We start from the raw sequence: 24,784 nt of genomic DNA on the forward strand, positions 1-24,784 counted from the left end.
ATCTGAGACTGTGTGCTGGGAAGAGACCGGCTTGGCCGGACTGGTGCAGCAGCCGTTTCAGAGCCTCTGTTCTGTCGCACTCGGGCTTTCCTCAGTGTGTCTCTCTCTCTCCACAGGCAGGGTACACACCTTGGCCCCCACGAGACAGTTTCCATTATCTGAGGAACAGAACAGAACCCAAAATTAGCAGCTAAGTTATTCAGGTCTGGAAATGGGTTTTAAAAAACAAAAACAACCCTTCAGTTCTGGTCCTTTCGGGCATTTGAGCCAAGTTCGTTCTTCCAGAAGGTTGTGCACCAGGCACTGATTTCTCCAGCTGGGTCTGGAACAGAAACTCCTGGTACTTTTTTTCTCCGGCAGGTTCTGAGACAAGTAGGGAGCATGGGCTACGTTGTATAAACTAGACTTATGTTTACAGCCACACAGCTTCTTCATGAACTTCCCTGGCAGAGACTTCTTACCTCAGGGTATCTGATGCGTGAGACTTAGCAGAGCTAAGAAAACAACATAGAAAGAAGCCGTCCATTCAAAAAAGAAGCCATCCATGCAGATGAGGACTGAGGGGAGCCTTCGGGTGGGGAGAAGCGGGTGGAAGAAGTGAAGAAAAGCAGGCCCTTTGTCGCCTCCCAGACCTGGGGGCTCATCCCCCTTGCCCACTTGGCATAGGTTTGTGACTCTGGGCAAGTCTTTCCCTCTCCGAACCTCTGCTTGCTCACGATGAGAAGGCGCTCAGCCCATTTGCCCCACCACTTGCCCCGATGGGGTGGGAAAGCAGAAGAACAGTGCTGTCCCGGTCCTGGCACGTAGCAGCTGCTGAACAGAGGGGGCGGTGACGGGGAGGGTTTGGGGTTTTTGGTTGTCTTGCTTTTGTGTTTTTGGCTTCACCACATGACATGTGGGATCTTAGTTCCTGGACCAGGGCTTGAACCCACACCCCCGGCAGTGGAAGCATCGAGTCTTAAGCGCTGGGCTGCCAGGGAAGTCTCCAGGGTGGTGGGTATTGGGCAGCTGCAGCTGCTGTAAAAATGGCAAGGAAAGGGCCCCACTCTCTCCCACCAGCCCCCGGGAATAAGGGGCACAGGTGGGAGGTCCAGCAGGCGTGGCCCCATGGCTGCAAATCGCCAGACCCTCTCCTCCCCGACTGTACGCCCACCTCTCCCAGCTCCAGTCATCAGCGTCCCTTCTGCGACAGCCCCCACCTCTCTCAGCCACGGCCCCAGTGTTCTCATCCGAGGCTCCAGCCTGACTGCCGCCGCCAGCATCTGATGGGACTCTGATTCATTATTTATTTCCTCAGACTGTGCCTTTCCCCCGAGCCCTGCAAGCAGTGCTGACTGCAGGAGAAAAGTGAATGAACAGTTCCCGGGCACGTCCAGTGGAACCTCAGGCAGCTGGGCAGTGCCTCCTAGTGGACCCCATTCACAGATAAGAGAAACCGAGGCTCTGGGAGGTCTGCTGGCTTTCCCAGCCAGGGTCGCAGAGCTGGGAGCTGCCCCCAGGAATGCTGACTCCGGAGCCTGGTGGAACAACAGAGGGATTCAGGCCGCCAGCCAGTGTGGTTGGAACGTGTCCTCTTCATATTATAAGGCATCAAAAGCCATGAGTAAAATGTCAAGGGAACACACACACCCCTTCTTCTCAAGGTAGACGAGCTGACTTCATTCTCCCCACAGTGGAAGGGCGGGCAGCTGGGGGAGACACAGGGAGGAGGCGTCAGCCTGAAAACAGAGGGGCATTATGGATGGCTTCTGATGGAAGCAAAGGAACGTGCGTCTCCCAGACCCACTGGGGCCACTGTACTGAACTGCCCTCGTCCCCGTTTCTGGAGCTGGGCCTGCTGAACGGAGCGGGCTCGCGTGTGCCGGCCAGGGCGGCCGCTCCCAGCTCAGCAGCCCCCCCCCGGAGGTTGCTCCCCGGCCTCCAAGGTGGGAGATGCAGGAGGCCAAGGGAACAGGCAGTCAAGGGTGTGTGTGTGACACGGGCGAGCCCACAGCAGTCCTGTTTGCAAAAGTTAGGAAACTGAGGCTCAGGGAGCGATGGGGGCGGCCTCCGACATCCTGAGTCTGGTCCACCAGCCCCTGGCCCACACCCCGAAGTGTGAGTCCTCTTTGTCCCCTGCCTGGGGTGCTCCTCCTCCTCTCCTGGGACATTTGTTCATTCACTCCCTCACTCCTTCTCTGCTCTTTCTCACTCCCTCCCTCCTTCACCCAGTGGACATGTCCTGAGCCTGTGCAGCCCCGGCTCTCCTGCTGTCTTCTCTGCCTGGGCGTTCAGGACAGCGAGCTTTAAGCCATGGGGTTGGGGTAGGGCGTGGGGAGTTAAGGGGCGCTCCTTGCCTGGCCAAGCCTGGAAACAACCTCTGTGGTCTGCGGTGCTTTGCCCCTACACGTGTCCTTCATGACATACGCTTCTTGCAAACCTGTTTGGGCCTCAACTACTCCATCTGTAGATTGGACCTTCAGAGGGCTTGGGACCTGAGTGACTCCTAAGAACCTGCTTGCAGTGCCTGGGACGCCCTCACTGCCCTGTCCTTCCATAAATTGCCTGTCCTCTGCTTAAAGAGCCAGGTAGAGAATGGAAATTTAGCCCCAAAGGCCTGCTCTGGGGAGTGAGTGGTATTTTATATGTTGTTCTTCTTAGACTGGGTCTCAGGCTTAGAAAGATCTCAGATCATAGCAGCAAGGTTGGAGCCTTCCAGTCAACTGGAAGTTGAGATGAGGTCCCATTTACTGACCACCTACTACGTGCTAGGCACTCCAGAGGCATTGCCTGCAATACAATCATTGGCAAAGTAGGAATGGTTTGCCCATTTTGCAGACCAAAAAACTGGGGCCCGGGAAGGCTCTCTCATGCCCAGAGTTAAAATGTGACAGCCACGGGACCACCTGGCTTCCCAAGGCCAAGCTCTTCCCGCTGCCGTAACCAGGAATGCCGCCGCGGGCCCCTCAGTCCTCATCTCCCCATCTTGGCCGTGTACAGTGAGGAGGTTCACGCCTCCGACTCCACACTCACAGAGGTCTGGTTCTCCTGGCTCTGCAGAGCAGCAGGCAGGGGAATCAAGTGTTGTGGACACGATTTGCTTCATTTTCCTTTGTATTCATCTTGGGCCCTGTCCCTGCTCCCGGGTCAGGGAGATGCCAAGTCACCATCCTCCCTTCCATGAGGCCTTTATCTTGAGAGCTGAATCAGCCTGCTAATGTGTGGTTGGTCATTTCCCCCCATCAGCCAGGTCTGCTGAAGCCGTCATCTTGCCACCAGCAAGGGAGGGCCCAAGTTGGAAGGCAGACAGACCATCTGGTGCAGCCTCAGAGCTGCATTTGCATTTCAGACGTAGAAACCTCCTGGGGATGAGGGTCATGGACACGACTGACCACCCTCTAGGACAAGTCCAGACGTGGCAGGCCCCTGGCGCTAGGGGTGTCTGTGGCCACCATCTGTTGAAATCCAGGGAGCCCTTCAGCCTGGGAGCACCCCAAGACCCTCTTCTCACGACCCCTGCTTCACCTCACACCAGTCACCCCCTGTGGATGTGAGGAGGTGGGGTGCTCGGGCAGGCCAAAGGCAGAATTAGGAAAGCGGGGAGCCGTGGCCACATCAGGCAGGCTGCTAGATTTCTCTCAGCTTTTGAGGACCCTCCCCTTGAAGATGCCAACGTCCCCTCAGTTGACTGGTGACCAGCACCTGAATAGACACCGGGTGGTGGGGACACAGGGCTGCAGCGTCCGTGGATGCCCACAGAGCCTGCCGAGCTCCCAGGGTCTCCATTTCCCCGCAGCTCTGCGTTTTCTCCCGTGCCTCAGTGCACGTGTTGTCTCCCGCTCTGGGCCAGCCCCGTGAAAGGAGCTCAGTCTGGGTGCCAGGTGTATGTGAATCATCACACACACAGGCTCCAGAGCGTGCAGATGAATATAGATATGTGTGTGGGGTTAGTTTTTATTTTTTTATTATTTGCTCCATTGCACTTAAGTCACATTTTCCTATCCTCTGATCCAAGCTCTAAAAGCTTTTTGTGGTATAAAATTGCCCATCATCTGATCCACTCTACCGAAATAACCCAGCTTCCCTGCCGTCATCTTCCTTGAAAAGGGGCCCTGCGTCATGCTCTGAGGCGGGCGGGGAGAGGCCTTGCCCGCTGAAAACACTTCATAATAATCCCCCCAGTGCCCCCGTCCTCCTCTCTCCCTGGGGGGCTGCTCCGGTTTCTGGGGCTGTTATTATTGGAATGCCAGCTGCTTGCTTACAGCCCATCCATACAGACCCGCTCTGTCTGTCTGGGCCTCACAGGCCTCCGCTTAGCTCATCTGGTGGAAATATAATTTCAAAAATAAATGCTGGTGCGATGCACTCTTCCCTCTTGCCTCCACTGTGTCTCCTGGCCTCGTCCACGTGGCACCGCAGGGCCCAGGGAGGCGCTGCTGTCTCCCAGAATCCTCCGGTGCTCAGCGGCAGGGGCCGGCAGGGCAGCCCAGCGCGGCTTCTTCTGAGTCCTGTGATCACTTCCCTGCCCCTTAAATGTGGCCTGGGGGGAAAAGAGAGAGCTCGAGGGGCAGACAGACTCCGCGCTGCCATCCCCTTGCTGTGTGACCTTGGACAAACTCTCTCCCCCTCTGGACCCCGTAGGTACATGAGCGAAGAGGTGCCTCCCTCCAGGGCATACGGCATGATGGGTAACACTGCTTTTTATGAATGATTTAAGTATGTCTTTCCTAAAGGAGATCAGTCCTGGGTGTTCATTGGAAGGACTGATGTTGAAGCTGAAACTCCAATACTTTGGCCACCTCATGCGAAGAGTTGACTCATTGGAAAAGACTGTGATGCTAGGAGGGATTGGGGTCAGGGGGAGAAGGGGACGACAGAGGATGAGATGGTTGGATGGCATCACCGACTCGATGGACATGGGTTTGGGTAGACTCTGAGACTTGGTGATGGACAGGAAGGCCTGGCGTGCTGTGATTCATGGGGTCACAAAGAGTCGGACATGACTGAGCGACTGAACTGAACTGAACTAAGTATGTCTTTAGGGAAGAAGTACATTTAAAGTTTCCTTACAAATCTTTTAGGCACTTCGGTTTCTTTGCTAGCCCCAGAAAGCACTCACAGGTAGACCAGAACATTTTGAGGAGAATGTAGCATTATGTTGATGTATCACAAGTAGGAGTCCTGTCAAGTTCAAAGCAAAGTGAGTAATTTGGTGAGGTGGGCTCTTCATACCTGGGAAGCAGCCAAGGGCCATGTTGAGAGTTTTGAACTCCAGTTTGACTCAGATGGTAAAGAATCTGCCTGCAATGCAGGAGACCGGGGTTCAAGCCCTGGGTCGGGGAGATCCCCTGGAAGAGGGCATGGCAACCCACTCCAGTATTCTTGCCTGGAGAATCCCATGGACAGAGGAGCCTAGCGGGCAACAGTCCATGGGGTTGTTACAAAAGGAGTTGGACACGACCAAGCAACTAACACTTTGACTTTTACTTTTCAACCACTAAATGCTGTGGCATTGGGTGAGTGACTGAGTGGCCCTGTGCCTCAGTTTCCATGGCTGCACAATAGTTGTAAGAATAGTGCTCCCTTCCTAGAGTTGTCTGGGGATTCAGTGAGGTGGAACACATCAGCATTTCAGGCCATGCCTGACCCAGAAAGGTGTTGTGTAAGTGCTGTCTGCTTCGTTGTAGTTCTTATCTTACATTGTGAATTGAGGAAGTACAGACATACAGGTGACATTCATGACCATCCCCTTATGACAGCAGAGTTTTTTAAAATTATTTATTTGGCTGCTCTGGGTTTTAGTTGCTGCATGTGGGATCTAGTTCCCTGACCAGGGATCGAACCCCCTGCATTGCAAGGAAGGCGGATTCTTAACCACTGGACTGCCAGGGAAGTCCAATGATTATTTTTATTATTGTTTTTGTTTGAGCCCTGGGTGTGTTCCACATTCCGCTGGTTACCATGGGGTGGTCATGACGGGTCAGAGCGTCAGTACTTGCTGAGCTCATCATCTCGTGATTTAGGGAGGTCTGGCCTGTTGCTCCCTTTCCCACTGACCTCTGACCATTCCCCCCACTTTCAGATCTGTGCCATCATTGGCGGGACCTTCACTGTGGCCGGCATTCTGGACTCGTGCATCTTCACAGCCTCGGAGGCCTGGAAGAAGATCCAGCTGGGCAAGATGCATTGATGACCTGCCCAGCCCCATGGCCAAGGACCCAGGGGACCAGCAGCCCTGCCTCCAGCACCCCATCTCCTCCTGCCCTCTGTCTGGCTCAAGATCTGGCTGTGTCCCAAAGTGGGGGTGAGGGGAGGGAGGGGGTGGCTCCTGGGTTCGACGCTACCTCTTTTCCCCAAGTTTAATTTTAGATAAATTACACTGCCTGAAGTTGGGGCATCCCTTTATTTCCCTGAGGAGCCCCAAGACCAGAGACAGGGCGAGGACAGCTCGGGGACGCACTCGAGAGCTGCAGTCCCCTCCCTGTTGGGGGGAAAGCCCAGAATCCATGCTGACCAGCTCGCAGCCAGGCTTTGACAATCTCGCAGCCCCCACTGTTTGGTCCCACTGGTCACTTGGGTTCTCTCCTGGGCAGGCAGCCTGCAGACCTGGGCCCCAGATTCTGGACCAGGCTGTCCAAAGGCACCTCCCACCTGGCCCCTTCAACAAAGTACGGTACTTCCCAGGCAGGCCTCTGAAATGTGGCGCCCTAGATGGAGCCCTCGCCTCTGCTCCATCCCTTCCTGCCTGACCTTGAGCCCAGGCCTCAAGGCCCTCTCTCCCACGCCTTTCTTTTCCTCCCCAGAAGCAGATGCCCAGTGGCAGGGCAGCAGCCTGCGTAGACTCAAGTCTGCCCACTGGTCACTGGGCGCTTGGCGACTTCGCCTTTCTCTCTTCATCTCGTTCCTCTGCACCCCCTGCCAATGTGCCTCAGCCCCCATGCTGTGTGGCCCAACATGGCTTGGTGGAGGGGCAGGCTGTGACTGGGAAGTCATCCTTTGAGGACTAGACATGGTTTGTGCATCGATGTCCAGATGGGAAGCATCATTTTCTGCGACCCTAAAGTAATCATGTCTTGGCCTCTCCCAGATGGCTGCCAGCGGTCCCAAAGCCTTAGGTGGGAGAAGCCAAGTGGACCAGTCCATCTCCCATCCTAGCACGTCCACCTTGGGCTCCCAAGGGCGCGCAGCGCTTGGATCTCTCTGAACCCAGCTGTGGCCTGCCTGCCCCACCGAGCTCCCCATTGGCTGGCCACAAAGCAGCTCAGTCCTGGTTCCTGGGGCGGCTCCACTGTTTCCTCACTGGCTCCTGGGTGGGTCCCCACCCCACTGCTCCCCCTTCTCCTTCCCCTTTAGTCTTGAAAGGGAGGGGCTATGGTCCAGGCACAGATTCCACCCAGGGAATTTTAGGTATGCCCCTCTGTCCCAGTGAGAGAGCCGCCCACTGTTTTCCATGTATATCAAGATTGTTTGCATACTTTTGTAATTAAGGGGAATGTCCAGTAGAAGGCATTTTAAAATCATCTCTATGGATGGTTCAAGTCTCTGCCTTTTGTGATTTTTGATTCTAGATTCCAATTAGAGAAGCTTCCCTTTGCATTTGAGTTGATGGATGTAAGTGTAAACTGTATTTGGTTATTTCTGGGATCTGTGGCCACTCAGATGGATTTTTTTTTCTTTTGCATTCTCTTCCCCCGTTACAAAAGGAGTCCCTTGGGTGTGTGAATATGTGTGCCTGTACAGAGTGGGCAGGGCAGGCTGGGGAAGTGTGTGGCATGCACGTGAATTGAAATCCCACGTTGATGCATTTTAAAAAAAGATCCTTGAGGACATAGGGGATGTCAGTTTCCTATGGAAGAGACACCTCTGACTCATTCTTATAAGCAAAATCTCAAGGGAAAAAAAAATGTTTTAGTTCTTTCCCCACTTGTTGGGTTCAAATAGATTAAAAGGCTGATTTTCAGAAATATTGCTGTGTGTTACTTTTGACTTGCTTATGGTTGGGTAGCCTGGAGGCTGGGATCATAGTCAGAATGGAATTTCATCCTAGAGGAGAGAAGCTGGGAAATATGGGGAATATCTGTGAGCATGATCAGAAAGTCAGGAACCCTTGGATTCAGTCCTTCCTTTATTGAATCCCTACAGAATGGTCTGCAATTGGCTACTTTCTTTCCTCTTCTTTTTTTGAAAAATTTATTTTATTGAGGTATTTGAGCTTGATTTACTGCGCTGTGTTAACCTGATCTGCTTACTTTCCAGTTGCACAGCCCCAGTTCAGGTCTTTAACCTCAAGGCACTATTGCAGAATATAGTTTGTGCAAATAAATTATACTGGATCAGAACAAGCTCATGTATGCAGGGAGTGATACGTGGTAAATTTTCAAAAACAGTACTTGTTCCACGTAGGTATTCCCAGATCAAGTAAGGGAGAGCCCTCACCAGCTGTAAGAAAGGGACTTCCATGGACATTTGCCCTTCCGCTGCCCGGCGCTTCAGAGCCTTCTCTTCACGGACATGGGTTAGCATACCAGAGGTGAATGTGAGAGCACACCCGTCTGTAGGAAAGTCTTCACTGACCCTCTCTGTTCTCTCTCTAACACTCTGTGTGATATCTGAATTGCTGTGACACTCGAAGCTCGTGATCAGGAGTACATGCCCACTGGCCGTCAGAGGCGTGGGCTTCCCAGATGGCACTAGTGGTGAAGAATCCGCCTGCCAGTGCAGGGGTCTCAAGAGATGCAGGTTCGATCCCTGGGTTGAAGATGCCCTGGAGTAGGAAATGGCAACTCACTCCAGTATTCTTGCCTGAAAAATTGCACAGAGGAGCCTGGCGGGCTGTAGTCCATGGCTGCAAAGAGGCAGACACGACCGAGTGCACACACACGGAGATGTGTTCCCAGACCTGTTCGTGCCTCTGCGCTTTGTGCTGTGGTGATGTGACTTCGTTAACCAGATTTAATTTCTGCAACAGTGCCTTGAGGTTAAGGACCTCAGTTAAGGACCTCAGCTAACCAGTGAAATATGATCGAAAAATGGAAGGATCTAGGAAAACTAAGCTGAATACTTTGGAGAGGCCTGGTAAAGGTGAGTGGCCACCCCCTCCTCAAAATGCTGCTGAACTCAGGGAATACCCTGGGGGTCCAGTGTTAGGACTCCATGCTCCTACTGCAGGGGTCATACAATTACCCTCTCCCCCTGCCAAAAAACCCCACCAAATTCATTGTGAAGAAGGTGACTGAAAAGGGTTGGGGGAGGACAGTCCTTGAGGATTCTGCATCCACATTGAAAATGTGTAAATTCTTATTCCATGGTAAAGAAAATGAAACCTGGAACCCTGGGATTGGTTTATGTAAGGACATGGTTTACAAAGGGAAGATAAAGGAGAACTCCAACAGAGGAAATGCAAAGTTCAATGAAAAGCTTTGCTCAGAGTCAAGAGATGGGCCCAATGTTTTTTTTTTGGTTGTTTGTTTTTAGCTTTTTATTTTATATTGGGGCTTCCCTGGTGGCTCAGATGGTAAAGAATCTGCCTGCAATGCAGGAGACCTGGGTTCGATCCCTGCGTTGGGAAGATCCCCTGGAGAAGGAAATGGCAATCCACTCCAGTATTCTTGCCTGGGAATTCCCAAGGACAAAGGAGCCTCTTGGGCTGCAGTGCATGGGATTGTGAAGAGTTGGACACAACTGAGCAACTAACACATGGCCAGTTAACAATCTTGTGATAGTTTCAGTGCACAGCAGAGGGACTCTGCCATACATACACACGTATCCATTCTCCCCCAGACTCCCCTCCCATCCAGGCTGCCTCAGTGTTGAGCAGCAGTCCCTGTGCTACATAGTAACTCCTTGTTGGTTGTCCATTTTAAATATAGCAGTGTGTACATGTCATCCCAAACACCCTAACTATCCCCTCAGTTCAGTTCAGTCACTCAGTCGTGTCTGACTCTTTGTGACCCCATGAACCACAGCACACCAGGCCTCCCTGTCCATCACCAACTCCCGGAGTTTACCCAAACCCGTGTCCATTGAGTCGGTGATGCCATCCAACCATCTCATCTTCTGTCGTCCCCTTCTCCTGCCCTCAATCTTTCCCAGCATCAGGGTCTTTTCCAATGAGTCAGCTCTTCGCATCGGGTGGCCAAAGTATTGGAGTTTCAGCTTCAATATCAGTCCTTCCAATGAACACCCAGGACTGATCTCCTTTAGGATGGACTGGTTGGATCTCCTTGCAGTCCAAGGGACTCTCAAGAGTCTTCTCCAACTATCCCCTAGTAACCACAGATTCATTCTTTAAATCTGTGAGTCTGTTTCTGTTTTGTAAATAAGTTCATTTGTATCATTTCTTTTTAGATTCTGCATATATAAGGGATATCATATGATATTTCTTGTTCTCTGACTTCACTCAGTATGACAGTCTCTGGTCCATCCATGGACATGTTGCTGCAAATGTCATTATTACATTCTTTGAGTAATATTCCATTGTGTATATGTACCACATCTTTTTCCATTCCTCTGTCAATGGACACTTAGGTTGCTACTGTGTTTTGGCTGCCAATGCGTTTTATGTTGATGAAAAACCTTTAAGGGTGTGTGTGTGTGTGTGTGTGTGTGTGTGTGTGTGTGTGTGTGTTTAAGCTGCTTGGCATGCTGGATCTTATTTCCACAACCAGGGATCAAACCCATTGCCCTTTGCAGTGGAAGCATGGAGTCTTCACCACTGGACTGCCAGGGAAGTGGCTGGTATCATTTTTATGATTTCTGAACCAGTTCTTTCGGTTACCTAACCAAGTGCAGACTATAGTGTTTTCATGGGAGAGGATTTCTCAATCAGGGCTTATGATACAAACCCAGAGTGGGCTAGGTGATGGGTTGGGGGTTGTGGTGATTCCGGCAGAAATCGATTATCCTGGGGAGGTGATGCAGCTGCAGAAGAGGTGAAGTCGCAGATGTGCTTCAGTGAGGTGCTCACCTGAGCTCACATGCTGAGCTCACGCTGCTTGGGGGCGGAGTGGAGCTGGGAAGCTTGGGGAGAAGTAGGCTGTTGCCGCGGGGCTTAGAAGGGGCAGCTGTGTAGTTAGGTTTTATAGCTAAACGTCACAAGCTTGTTTTTGGTTCTTGCCCAAAACAAATGGCAGGCCACTGGCAAGCCTGATCCCCTCTTAAGAAGCTGGTTCCTTAGCCGCTCCTGCAGACAGAAGCCAGTGTGACGGGCCTGTGTGGAGAACATTCACCCCAGATGCTCCCCTGCCCCGCCCCTCCCAGCAGTTGTCCTCTGTCAGTTCTGTGTGATGAGGTCATGCACTGTATTCTGACCAAAATGAGTAATTTTTATCTCAGCTCTTGTAGTAATAGCTACCAGTGGTTGGGCAAGGAGTGCTGGTTCAGGCCTTGTCTTTCTTAATCCTCACAGCAGTCCTACAAGGTGGCAGCTACCTCCTCCTTAAAGGAGAACCGAGACTTAGTAACTCATCTAGGTCACACAGTTAGCACGTGGTGAAGCTGGAATTCAGACCCAGATTCGCACACCTCCAGGGTTACGAAGAATTGTACGGTTCTGCCTTACTACCCATAATCATCCCTGTCCAAAGAGTAAACTGCCTCCTCCCCCTAAATGGCCACCCACTCCAGTATTCTTGCCTGGAAAATCCCATGGACAGAGGAGCCTGGTAGGCTACAGTCCATGGGGTCAGAGAGAGTCGGACACGACTTTACTTTCACTTTCCCCCTTAAAAGAGGGGCTGGGATTGAAAGCGGTGAGGGCACTTTGGGGTTTCTCTTTTCTCCCTTTTAAACAGCCTGCAAAGGAAAGCTGAGTTGAACACTGGGGGACTTGATTTTTTTTTTTAAATAGTTTGTATTAGAGCTGAGGTTTGTTTGTTTTTTTGGCAGTGGTGGGTCTCAGCTGTAGCACACTAGATCTTCAATCCTTTAGGTGCAGCATGCGGGGTCTAGTTCTCTGATCAAAGGTGGAACCCAGGCCTCCTGAGGCGTTGGGAGCACAGAGTCTTAGCTACTGGATCACCAGGGAAATCCCATAGGGGGATCTTCTTCAGCAAAAATTTTAAACCCTTACAACATGATTTTAATTACACAAATAATACATGCTCATAGCCCCACTGGAGGAAAAGCAGAAAAGAGCAAAAAGGGGAAAAAAAGGAAATTAAAGCCACCCGTTATACCTGAAACTAACACAACATTGTAAATAAACTATAACCCAATAATTTTTTTAAAGATAAAGAGTAAATAAAAGTAGGATTAAAAATAAAGTCACCCATAGTGCCACTAATCAGGGATCATTTTTAATACTTTTGTGATGTTCTTCCATAAACAGAATGGAACCATGCTGTTAACATTATTTTGTAGTTTGCTCTTTTTCTCATGTAATAGACACCTTCCTATGTTAGTAACAATGGATATCCTCCTCATCATATTGGCTGCAAGACAGCAATAATGATATTAGCTATCTGATAGTGAATCATGCTTCCATCTCATTCAGAACCTGTTTCCTCACTTGTAAAAGGTACACTTTAAAGGGTTGTTTATTAGATTAAATAAGGTAATGCTTATAAAACACAATGTCTGACAGTAAATGCTCAACATAATACAACAAACTGTAACAATAATGGTTCTTGAAATTTCCTGGCAGTCCAGTGGTTAAGACTCCACACTTTAACTGCTGAAGGCCTGATCCCTGGTCAGGGAACTACAATCCCATGAGCCGCATAAAGTGGCAAAAAAAAAAAAAAAAAAAGCCCTAAAAATTAAGCAAATTATTTCTACCATGTGTTAAGTGCTTACTTTGTGCCAGACATTGTGCTAAAGGTTCACAGACTCCTGACACCAGACCCATGAAGTGGGGACTCTTATTGTTCCCATTTGACAGATGAGGAAAGTGAGTGACCAAGAGGCTAAATATCTCACCCAAAGCTCCAGGGCCAGTAAGTGGTAGAGAGCCAAACCCAGGCAGTCAGAATCCAGGGCTCTCACACTTCTACACCACATTACTCTCTGCCTCGGAGACATAAAAATGTTCCCCTGGCATTCCCTCTGAGCCTGGCACTATGCTAGATCCTAGGGCTTTACACCAGTCTCTGTGCGTGTTTTCAAGGTAGGCATGAGGCAGGATAGTAACCATCTATCTATTAAATCTATTAAATTCTATTAGAACAGCAGAACCTCAGTCTCTTGTCATTTTATCTGGTGATGTCCCTTAATTCTATTGAGCCACAGGAGGCAGAGGCTTCCCAGGTGGCACTACTGGCCAATGCAAGAGACATAAGAGATGCCAGTTCGATCCCTGGGTGGAGGAGATCCCCTGGAGGAGGAAATGGCAACCCATTTCAGTATTCTTGCCTGGGAAATCCCATGGACAGGGAGCCTGGTGGGCTGTAGTCCATGGGGTTGAAAAGAGTCAGACATGACTGAAGCAGAGGGCAGAGGGTGGGGATAAGGAAATGGCCCCCCTCTCTGGTTGACAGTGAGTATATCTTGGTAATCTTGGGTTGTAATGATCTACCCTCACATGGTTGCCCCTCACCAGTGAGGCCCTGCTCTCCTTGGGAGCAGGGACCAGATATCACTCCTTCCCATATCTCTTTGCTCTAGCCCTAAACCTGTGCCTCCATGTAGGTACCACATACATGGCAAATAAATTAATGAGCAAATGGATGCATGTGTGGGTAAATGAATGAATGTGATAGGGAAATAACGAATGAGCCAAGAAGGGGCCAGTGAGCAAGTGAATGAATGAATGTATGAATGAACAACTTCTTGGGTGCTTGGGTCTGATGAACACTGTAAGGGCTACTCTGAAAACTCTATGACCATCTATGTGCAGTCAGTCATAATGGCATTTGCTCCCGCCTTGCCCATAGGAAGTGACTTCCTTTTTACCCCCACCTTAATTGAGATATAATTGAACTATAACATTATGAAAGTTTAAGAGGTACTGTGTGTTAACTTGATATACCCACATATTGCATCATGATTACCACAGCATTAGTTAACACCTCCAACACCACACATAATTGTGTGTGTGTGTCTACCAGGAGTGGAAGGAGGAGCTCCAGCACAACCAGGCAGGGCAAGGTGGGCACAAGGTGGGCAGGGGTGGGTGGGCCCAGGGCAATGGCTCCAAACCCGCAGGGTCACTAGTTGGAAGAATCGTGGCTGTGTTACCGAGTTTTTAAAGACTCACAGAATTTAAAAAGGGAGAGCGAGCACAGCTTCAGTCGGCACGCGCACTGCACGTGTTTAGATCAAACAGAAAGCTTACAGTCTGCGTCACTGGGAGTCAGTGGCACAAGTCTGATTCTGGTGTGGCCTGCCCTTAGGGCCATTGTGGAGCAAGGCCCACAGAGAGGCCTCTCCTCTCTAGGAATAATCTCTCTGCCTGCATGCTCAGCCCTGTCCGACTCTGTACAACCCCATGGACCGTAGCCCACCAGGCTACTCTGTCCATTGGATTCTCCAGGCAAAATACTGGAGTGGGTTGCCATTTCCTCCTCCAGGGGAATCTTCCTGACCCAGGGATCAAACCCATGTCTCCTGTGTCTCCTGCATTGGCAGGCAGATTATTTTACCACTGAGCTACCTGAGAAGCCCTTAGGAATAATAGCTGGTTGTAATTGAGTGCTATGTGCCAGACACTGTTCTGAACACATGAAACCAGATTAACACACTTAGTCTTCATAACAATTCAACTAGTCATCTACTTAAGATCATCCCCATTTCACAGATAAGGAAACAGGCTCAGAAACAGAGACATCCCCTAAGGTTCAGCAACTTGAAGAGCCACTTGAGTTCATGTGTCATTCTACAACCCCAGCTTTTCTAAATTGGGCTAAAAGACTGGGGGGAAGTTTTGCAAAAACAAATGGTTTGTAATGTCCCTCAAAGAGTGGGGCACCTCAAAGTCTTTTGTGAGGGGGAGTGCTTGCTCTTAATTCAGAGCCCCTGACCCCGACCTAATACTGTCTGATTTTGTAGGGCTGTGGTGAAACATGAAAATTTGCTTTTTGAACAGACTTCTCAGTGACTGTGAAGAAGCAAGTCAGCCAATTGCATTTAAAGCACCACAATGTTTAACCACCCCGATCATATGCCTAAACAACCTGTGAGGAGGCTAACAAGGGCAAAGAGTTTTGAGTAGGAAAGAGACTATTAATAATGTGCCTTTAAAAAGAACAGGTGGCTTCCTTGGTTGCTCAGCTATACAAAATCTGCCCCTGCAATGCGGAAGACCCAGGTTCGATCGCTGGGTCGGGAAGATCCCCTGGAGAAAGGCGTGGTAACACATTGCTGTATTCTTGCCTGGAGAATCCCCACGGACAGAGGAGCCTGGTGGGCTACAGTCCATGGGGTCACTAAGATTAAGACACGACCGAGCGACCAAAACACACATCAAGAGAACATCAACAAGGCCTTTTGCAAGCCCTACAAAATGCCCTTTCTCCCGGGCAGCACCAAGTCACCGGGTCCCCGGGCCTGATCTCCGGCGCCGCCTGGTCACCCAGGGTCCCTGGAAAGGAGCCACTGCGATCCCACCCCAAGCCTCAGGGGGCGCTATTCAGGTTCGTTCTGATGGGAATGGAGCATTGTTTTCTTTCTGCGCTTGCGCAGCAAGGAAGTCTCACTTCCGTCTCTACGCGCGCACCGTCTGAACTCGGCGGTCGCTCGGTAGGTGAGTGGAGCTGGTGAATTCTCCGGCTACGAAGCCCTCCGCTCCACTGGACTCCATCCTGCCTGCCCGGGGGTCTACCCGCCGCCTTAGAGATCTCTCTGCGTGACCCCCACCCGAGCATTCTTGTGCAGTCTGAGCCCTCGTCCCTCAGCCTCGAGGCCCCAGTGCCGCCCCCTCCCCACTCCCGTTTAGTTAAGCATGCGCTCTCCGCGCTCGTCTTGCTCTGTGTAACACCCAGACCTCTCGTATCCTTCGCTTCCCTCCCTCAGTCTCCTGCCAAGGCCACCCCCCTAGAACCCCTGGGCGGGGATGTAGCGTAGTGTCCCGGATGGAGAGAAGGCCCTGGTACCCCACCAAGCGTCCCTTCGCTCCCTCTGCCTCTGTCTGCAGGCGAACACCATGAAGTTCAACCCCTTCGTGACCTCGGACCGGAGCAAAAACCGCAAACGTCACTTCAATGCCCCCTCCCACGTGCGCAGGAAAATCATGTCGTCTCCACTCTCCAAGGAGCTGCGACAGAAGTACAACGTCCGCTCCATGCCCATCCGCAAGGACGACGAGGTCCAGGTACTTGTCTCCCGGGCACTAGTTACCCACCTGCGTGGCGCTCGGGCGCCGCCTTTGACGGAGAGTGTCAACAGTGCCTGGACGTGTAGAGGAGTCAGAGACTCACACGCCCTCAGGACCGGGGCAGATGATGTGACCCTGCAGGTGACTGGAGTTGGGGCCCAGCGTCACCAGAGAGCGCCTGCCCAGCTTAATTTAGAGCATTCCAACTCAATTCTTTAATAATAATAGTTTGAGAAGTTTTTGCTTTGCTTTCTTTTTTAGTCCAGAGGTTGCTAGTTCCCAGACACTGCTCAGGGCAGATCTTTGCAGGGGAAGGTGTTGGAATAAGAGTAAGGTTTTGGCAACATTGGGTTTAGTGGAAGCTGAACATTTGATGGTGCTGGATTTGGCAGGGAGAATGGTGAAGCAACAGCAAATCAGAGACGTGAAATTTTGAGAAAGTATAAGCTGTCTGTTCTCTGACTGGAGCTTAGAATGTGTAGTAGAGAAGGGGAAGTGAAGGTGAGTAAGATAGATTGGAGCTATATTCACACCTTGAAGGAATAGGTATTGAGCACTTACCAGACCAGGCACCATTCCCTAGAACTGTAATGGTGAACAACATCCACACGGTCCCTGTTGCAGTAGGGCTCATGTTTGGGAACGGGGGTTTCCCGACCTCTGCACTGTTGCCCTCTTGGGCTGGGTAGTTCTTTGTTGTGGTGAGCTCTCCTGTGCACTGTGGGATGTCTGGCGGCACCCCCGGCTTCCTCCACGCACTGTGGGATGTCTGGCGGCACCCCCGGCTTCCTCCACTCACTGTGGGATGTCTGGCGGCAACCCCGGCTTCCTCCACGCACTGTGGGATGTCTGGCGGCACCCCCGGCTTCCTCCACGCACTGTGGGATGTCTGGCGGCACCCCCGGCTTCCTCCACGCACTGTGGGATGTCTGGTGGCACCCCCGGCTTCGCCCACTAGGTACCAGTAGCAGCTCTGCACAGTTAGGGTAACCAGGACTGTCAGTGTTTCCAGGTATTGTTCCTGGGGGTAAAATTCACCTCCCCCAACTGAGAACCATTATTTTAGAGAATGAAGTAAGGAATTTAGTGTATCTCTAGGGGACTGGGACTTGGACCGTTTGAGGAGGAAAAGATCGGAAGCAGGAGATAAGTTAGGTTGAGAATGTAACAGGAATAGAGTGGAAAAAATAATTTGGAAGTATGGTTCTGCCTCTTTTCTGAATCCTTGCCATCAGACATGTTCTAGAAAGGGGGAATTGCAAATGCCTATAGGTGCTAGTTAGGGATACGCAGACTCTTCATTTGTTGTCAGATTCTTCAGTTTTGTGAGACCTGGAAAACCTGGATTCTTTGTTTTATAGAAACTGCTTTTGGCTGAGATCACCAAAAACCTCTTTATGACTAAATTCAGTGGTCCCATCTTCGTCTCACTGTCCTTGACTTTTTCAGCAGCATTTGGCATGGGTGGCATCACCTTGCTTCTTGAAATAGTCTCTCTTTTTAGCTTCTGTGACACTTCAAGCTCACAGTTTACTTCCAACTTCCCAGCCTCCATTGCTGGTTAGTTCTCCTCTGTCTGATCCCTAAATGCTAGAGTTTGTCAGGGCCTGCACCTGGTCTTCCATTGGCTGGCCTACATTGTCTACCAAGGTGGTAATACTTATACCTAGAGTTTTAAATATCTGCTCTATGCTAACACCTTCCTCCTTTATATCCTGGTTCAAACCACTTTTCTGACCACAGACCTAAGATCTAACTGCCTGCTGAACATCTTTATTTGAATATCTCACAGACATCTCAATCTTCTTATGCATGAAATCCTGACATTCCCACTGCCTCTAAAATCTGATTCTCCTCCCATCTTTCACACCTCAATAAGTGATGCTCTATCTCCCCCCCTGTATATACCATAAACCTTTAAGTTATTCTTAACTTTCCCTAACCCCTCTCTTCTGTCACTATGTCTTGTTGATTTTACTTTCAAAATAAGTCTTAAATCTGAAACTTCTTTATATTTCCATTTTAGTTCAAAGCATCTTCACTCCACTCTTACCCTAATCCATTCTATACAGATGGCATTATTTGCAAATCAGACCCTACTTAAAACCTGTCAGTGGTGCTTGATGTGCTAACTGTTACATCTAAATCATTGATAAGGCTCCAGTGATCCAGTCCAGGCCTAACTCTCCAGCCTCATCTCACTTTATAAGCCCCCCACTCGCACTGTGCATCAAACCCATCAGTCCTTTCGGGTCCTTAGAATGCGCCCTCTGTCTGGAGTGCTCCTCACTTTGCAGGTCTTACATCTCAGTATCTTCCCGTGTGCCCTGTTCATGGGTCATATATTTGTATGTTTACCTCTTAACTGCTTACTACTCATCAGACCAAGCTCCCTGAGGCCAGAGAACTTTTCTGACCTCAGTGCAGAGCCTGGCACAGCAGGGGCACAATCAGTATTTATTAAACGGATGAAACCGATTGGATGGAATTGGAACGTGAGATAAAAGGGGGCATGAACTGTTTCCTTTTTAGATATGAACGCAATGAAACTCAGGTAAAATAATAAAGAATAATACAGAAAATGAGTGTCCAGGCCAGGAATACCAGGTCTCTTAACTCTAGAGGTCATACAGGGTAAGCATGTCTCCAGTCAAGAAAGTAAAATAGTCCAAGTAGGTTTGTTAAAACTGCCTTTTCTCTTGGTATCTTCTAAGTCTCACGTGCCCCTTTCTCTGAGTAGCTGAGTCTTCCTCCTACTTTACAGAGGGAATTAAAACTATCATCTAGGAACTTCCAGAGCTCCTGGCTCCACACCTTCTGGCTTAATACCTGCATTGCCACCCCTCCTGTCTTCATTCTCTCCTGTTATAAATCCTGTTTCTATCTAAAGTTCTCCCTCTGCCACTAAATGTGACATCCACCACTCTCTTCTCCCCTCTTCAGATCCTTCTATCCATTATCTCCTTTCTCTACAGCTTCCTTACCTTTTCCTCCATACTTGTTCATTTAGACACAGTAATGTTTCCCCTTCTTAAATAATAAAAAATTATCCCTTAACCTCACAACCCCATAGAGCACATGTCCTCTTTCCGATCCTCTTCAGATCCAAGCTCCTTGGGCCAGTCTTTTCATCTTCATCTTTCACCTCTGGTAAATTCATGGCCTTACCATAAACAACTTTCATCCCTCTGCTCCACCAAAAGCACTGTAGCCACGACCACCAGTGACCAGCTTGTTGTCATCTGTTACTTTATCCTTCCAGTTCTTTTGGTTTGACTGTTCCACAGCATCTGATCTTCTCTTCGCTCCTGTAACACCATACTCCCTGGTCTCCATTTATTCGTTTATGGTTTATGTTTCATTGCTTTGTGGGCTTTTCTCTAGCTGTGGCAAGCAGGGACGGCTCTCCAGTTTCAGTAGGTGGGCCTCATTGTGGTGGCTTCTCTTGTTGCAGAGCATGGGCTCCAGGTGCAAGGGCCACAGGCTTAATGGCTCCGTGGCACGTGCGATCTTCCCAAATCAGCGATTGAACCTGTGTCTCTTGCATTGCCAGGCGGATTCTTTACCCATGAGCCACCAGGGAAACTCCCTGGTTTCCCATTCTTTCAGACCACTTGAGTCTCTTGTAAACCCTTCCAAAACGCTGGCTTTTCTTAGATTTCTACATTCTGCCCTTGTCTCACACCAGCAGTTCCCTGAGTAAAATCAGGCTTTGCGTTGCCATCTCTGTGGATGACTCTCAGGCAGCCCAGTGGGCCTTCCTGCCGTGTATGGAATCTCATGTCCATGCCTCTGGGAGAGGCACACCCATACATCCAGGTGCACACTTGGACCCTGGATGTCATCCTCGCCTGGTCCCTGCACCTTTCAGTCCATTGACTGAGTCTTACCCCATCTCCTTCCTCACTAGGTCTAGTGTTTAATCTACTTTTTATCACAGGTATGTTCCCTTGACTCCTTTTTAACATCTGTCTTTAGTCGTGATGATAGTTAATAGGGCCTTTTTGCAGACTTTCCACACGAGGGTCTCTGGTCATGCGGTCCGTGATGGATTTACAGTGAGGCGTGCAAGGCTGTTCCCTTTGCAGCCTGAAATTCACCTTGGTAAGCTGGACAATGTAGGTAGACATTTAAGGAGTATTGAGATTCTCCATTTCTTTACGTGTGGTTATTTTCTCTGTGCTTATGTGGCTGCTGTTTAATAGGCTCGTGCCTTTAGGAAAACCATAATCTAGTTGATTTTTAGAATAGAATTGGAGTATGAACAGATGTTTAGGGTGTGAAAATAGCCCACAATGTTTTATTTTTATTTATTTATTTTTCATTTATTTTTATTAGTTGGAGGCTAATTACTTTACAATATTGTAGTGGTTTCTGCCATACATTGACATGAATCAGCCATGGATTTACATGTGTTCCCCATCCCGATCCCCATTCCTGCCTCCCTCCCCATCCCATCCCTCTGGGTCTTCCCAGTGCACCAGCCCCGAGCACTTGTCTCATGCATCCAACCTGGGCTGGTGATCTATTTCACCCTTGATGGTATACTTGTTTCAATGCTATTCTCTCAGAACATCCCACCCTCGCCTTCTCCCACAGAGTCCCAAAGTCTGTTCTGTACATCTGTGTCTCTTTTTCTGTTTTGCATATAGAGTTAGCGTTACCATCTTTTTAAATTCCACATATATGCGTTAGTGTACTGTATTGGTGTTTATCTTTCTGGCTTACTTCACTCTGTATAATGGGCTCCAGTTTCATCCATCTCATTAGAACTGATTCAAATGAATTCTTTTTAATGGCTGAGTAATATTCCATGGTGTATATGTACCACAGCTTCCTTATCCATTCGTCTGCTGATGGACATCTGGTTGCTTCCATGTCCTGGCTATTATAAACAGTGCTGCGATGAACATTGGGGTGCACGTGTCTCTTTCAGATCTGGTTTCCTCAGTGTGTATGCCCAGGAGTGGGATTGCTGGGTCATATGGCAATTCTATTTCCAGTTTTAGCCCACAGTGTTTTAATTTGACATTTTAATTTTTTTATGATGATAAAATATTTGTGTTAACTGTAGAAATCTTGAAATGTAGACTAATATAAATTAAGAATTCTACTTCCTGCCTAATGGCAACCATTATTGACATTGGGATATATTTTCATCTTGTGTATACCATATATATGAAGCATATATGCACAAGATTCAGACTGTATTGTGTTTAGCTTTGTACTCTTTTTTTCTTCATATCTTGAAAATTTCCCTAGGTCATAAATTATTTTTTGAAAACATGGGCTTTAGATGGTTGCATGAGAATCTCAATATAATTTCTTTCTTTCTTTTTAAACTGAAGTGTAGTTGATTTACAATGTTGTGTTAGTTTTATTCTCAGGACTAGTTGTGTGATGACCATCCTACTTCAAGGAATGTTTTGTTTAGGTAAGAGAAGAAAAAAATCCAGGTGAAGAACCTCCACCTGACTTAGAAGAATAACACAGAGCAGATTTATACCAAGGGGAAAAAAAGGCTGATTTTGACTGCCAAGATTAATCTGTTTTTTGTGCAAAAAGTTTCATTGTTCGCCTGTATGTTCCTGATCATTAGTTTCCTCACTGATATTCAAGCATTAGAAATGGGGAGAATTGACTTCTGTGTTTTCTCTTAGGTGGTTCGAGGACACTACAAAGGTCAGCAAATTGGCAAGGTAGTCCAGGTGTATAGAAAGAAATATGTCATCTACATTGAACGGGTGCAGCGTGAGAAGGCTAATGGCACAACTGTCCACGTGGGCATTCACCCAAGCAAGGTATGGCCCGGGGCCACACAGTGGTAGTGGCTGTGTACCCCAGCACCCCTGCTGGAGTTGCTGGGTATCAGCATTGCCTACACAGGCAGATGAGATAAGGACTTCAGAGGCAGGTCGGGCAGGCTTGGTTGGTTCACTGGCTAGGGGTAGTAGCATCAAGGATCCAGATTCTTTTCTTGTGTGTTCTGTCATTCTTGGTGATGGCCCATCTGCAAGCTGGTAGCAAGAGTGTTGCAGGCAGGACTTCCCCACGAGGGAGTATGCAGAGGGACTAGAGAGAACACCTCTTCCTTCAGCCCTCACTCCCAACTAGTGGAATTGACCGTTCCTCTCTTCAACTCCCAGCTTACACGCTGTAGAGTCTCTCCTCCAGAGTTTCAGAACTTTAAGGGCCGAATGGTTGGGTCTCACTCACCTGTGTGATTTCTATATCGCCTAGTAGCTGGTGAGAATGCAGTATTTTTAAAAACATTGCATTTTGCCAGCCAAGGGATGATAGACAAACCATCCATGTTGATAGTATAATCTTCTACAACCTGAATGATCTTTGTATCACTGAACAATGTAAATGGTCCCTAGAACCACAGGAGTTAGGGGTAGGAGGTTAGGTAGCAGAAGAAGGAACCCAAGCTGCTATCGTTGAGGGAAGATCCGCTGTGTGAGATAATTATGGTTTTAAGTCCTTTCCCCTTAAAAAAAATCAAGATCTGTTTGTTTTCTCATCCTAACAGGTGGTCATCACCAGGCTAAAACTGGACAAAGATCGGAAGAAAATTCTTGAACGCAAAGCCAAATCTCGACAGGTTGGGAAAGAGAAAGGAAAATATAAGGAGGAACTTATTGAGAAAATGCAGGAATGAATATACCCTGTTGCACAACCGTGGTTTATCTGTAGGTTTTTTGCCTGGCGTGTAGTCCTTTAAAACTTTTCAAGATGTCTCTCTCTGGAGTATTTTATTTCCTTCCCGTTTTGTTATTATTATTTATGTGGCTCTGTAAATCCACTTTTGCTGTTTTGGTTAATAATTTTATGAATAAAAATTGGAAATGCTTTCTTGTTCCGATTGGTATTTATTGCTTTATAGGTAAAATCCATCTTAATTCTCCGTTCCCCAAACTTTAATCTACAGAGAGCAGCACAGCAGCAGCTGTGAGTTAAGACGGCCCTGCCCCTGCTTAGACCCTCATGCTGACGGGGTGGACAGGACAGGGCTCTGTTCTGACGCAGAAGTCTGCCCTGCTCGACGGAAGTCAGGATCGGCCTGGCAGGCACCAGGCCCCACCGAGAGCAGCACCGCTCAGCGCTCCCACTGTGGCCTGTCAGGCTGCCCTCTGGCCAGCTCCCTCTCCTCCACACCCTAACCAACCCAGGGATGTGGCGCTCCCGCACCCGGCTGCCCTGCCCAAGTCTTGGTGCTGGTGCTATTTCCGTGTGACTGAAATGCCCTCTCCTGAAGATGATTCAGAAGACTGATGGCCTACAGGCAAGGCTTGACTTGGTTCACAGATTTTTTTTTTTTGTCCTATTGTTTTCATAACTTTAAAAATTAATTTCCGACATATAAAACGTAATGAGAGCACAGAAAAATCCAGATCTTTTGCTTCATCATTTGCATGAGGCCCTCAGCCTGTGCAGCATTGGTGTGTGGAGACAGGGGACTCTTCCTGTCCTCACTGGACTCCAATCTAACTTCTAGTCATTCCTTAAGATTAGCTTCAGAGCCACATCTAAAATCCTCCCTTGCCCCTGTGGTAAACAATCTATTGATTAATGCATCAAACAGCCTTTATGGCTCTCTAGTAACACAGGGTTTATCTGACACTGATGTTTCTTAATACATGTTGACTGATGCCATTATTTTCCATTTTGACTGCTGAAGAAAATGAGTTTAGGTTAATTGCTCAAATCCCAGAGAGCGTAAGAGAGCGAGCTAGGATTTGAACCCAGGCCTCAGTGCATCAATGGACATTGACCTCCCGCGTCAGCCCCCTCTGGTATTCCTCCCTCTACTCCTGTCAACCGTTTATCAGAGTCTGATAAGAGCCTAGACGTACGGAACAGAATTTATGTGTTTGTATCAATAGTGCTGTAGTGGGAACAGCACTGTCAGCAGCCATCAAGTGCCAATTGCAGCTCTGCCACTGGATGGTCAGAGGCCTTTGAGCAAGCTGCTCATCTCAGCTTCCATTTTCTCAGTAGAAGAAGACGTCAGTCGCTCAGTTGTGTCCGACTCTGTGACCCCATGGACTGTAGCCCGCCAGGTTCCTCTGCCCATGGAATTCTCCAGGCAAGAATACTGGAGTGGGTAGCCATTCCCTTCTCCAGGGGACCCTCCCCACCCAGGGATCAAATCCAGGTCTCCTGCATTGCAGGCAGATTCTTTACTGTCAGAGCCAAAAGAAGATAATACTTGCACTGCCTTCCCGTCTCACGGAAAATGCAGAAATAAAATGCTAGGATCAAATGGGCTATTTCTGAGCAGACTTTGAAAGTATGAGTGTATAAATTCTAATATTGCTATTATTCAGTATTTCCAATTCTAACATTCATCTTGCACTCAAAGAAGTAATGATTTTTCACAGAAGATCAATAAGATCACAAACCACAACTCAATATGCATGTTCTGACTGCAGCATTGATTTAAGAGTGAGCAGAATGATACCAGCTCTGGAGTCAGATGAATCAAGTCCTGTTCTGGTCTTTGGACAGCCCTTTTTATGAGCCTCTGTTTCCCTATTTTATGTAAGAAGCTAA

General features: G+C 48.8%; 2 protein-coding genes across 5 annotated transcripts in view; both read left to right on the plus strand.

The window, feature by feature from the left end:
• Window positions 1–7,945, plus strand: part of ERGIC1 (endoplasmic reticulum-golgi intermediate compartment 1) — a 113,499-nt gene extending 105,554 nt beyond the window's left edge. The window contains exon 10 of the mRNA XM_061129483.1: window positions 6,062–7,945. Coding sequence (XP_060985466.1) covers window positions 6,062–6,169 — 108 coding nt within the window. The 3' untranslated portion in view covers window positions 6,170–7,945. The remainder of the gene's footprint in view (window positions 1–6,061) is intronic.
• Window positions 7,946–8,371: 426 nt separating this feature from the next.
• RPL26L1 (ribosomal protein L26 like 1) lies at window positions 8,372–23,081 on the plus strand. 4 transcript variants are annotated; one of them, XM_061129485.1, is made up of 6 exons: window positions 8,372–8,509; window positions 8,948–9,060; window positions 15,439–15,548; window positions 16,049–16,225; window positions 21,889–22,029; window positions 22,761–23,081. In XM_061129485.1, the coding sequence occupies exons 2-6, from the start codon at window positions 9,009–9,011 to the stop codon at window positions 22,887–22,889; spliced, it is 609 nt and encodes a 202-aa protein (XP_060985468.1). In that variant the 5' UTR covers window positions 8,372–8,509; window positions 8,948–9,008; the 3' UTR covers window positions 22,890–23,081. The 4 variants fall into 4 exon arrangements, with proteins under 4 accessions (XP_060985468.1, XP_060985467.1, XP_060985469.1 ...); XM_061129484.1 differs by lacking the exon at window positions 8,372–8,509 and having other exon boundaries at window positions 14,965–15,548; XM_061129486.1 differs by lacking the exons at window positions 8,372–8,509; window positions 8,948–9,060; window positions 15,439–15,548 and adding an exon at window positions 15,578–15,654.
• Window positions 23,082–24,784: the final 1,703 nt, after the last annotated feature.

The sequence above is a fragment of the Dama dama genome, chromosome 25 (genome assembly GCF_033118175.1).
Source record: "Dama dama isolate Ldn47 chromosome 25, ASM3311817v1, whole genome shotgun sequence".
Classification (NCBI taxonomy): domain Eukaryota; kingdom Metazoa; phylum Chordata; class Mammalia; order Artiodactyla; family Cervidae; genus Dama; species Dama dama.

Bases quoted from the DNA above. Each gene is read 5' to 3' on its own strand.
- RPL26L1 (XM_061129484.1), top strand. From the start codon at position 15,333: ATGGGGTCACTAAGATTAAGACACGACCGAGCGACCAAAACACACATC. The intron at 15,549-16,048 runs GTTCGTTCTGAT...CTCTGTCTGCAG, and splicing joins CCTCAGGGGGCGCTATTCAG to GCGAACACCATGAAGTTCAA. The intron at 16,226-21,888 runs GTACTTGTCTCC...GTTTTCTCTTAG, and splicing joins GCAAGGACGACGAGGTCCAG to GTGGTTCGAGGACACTACAA.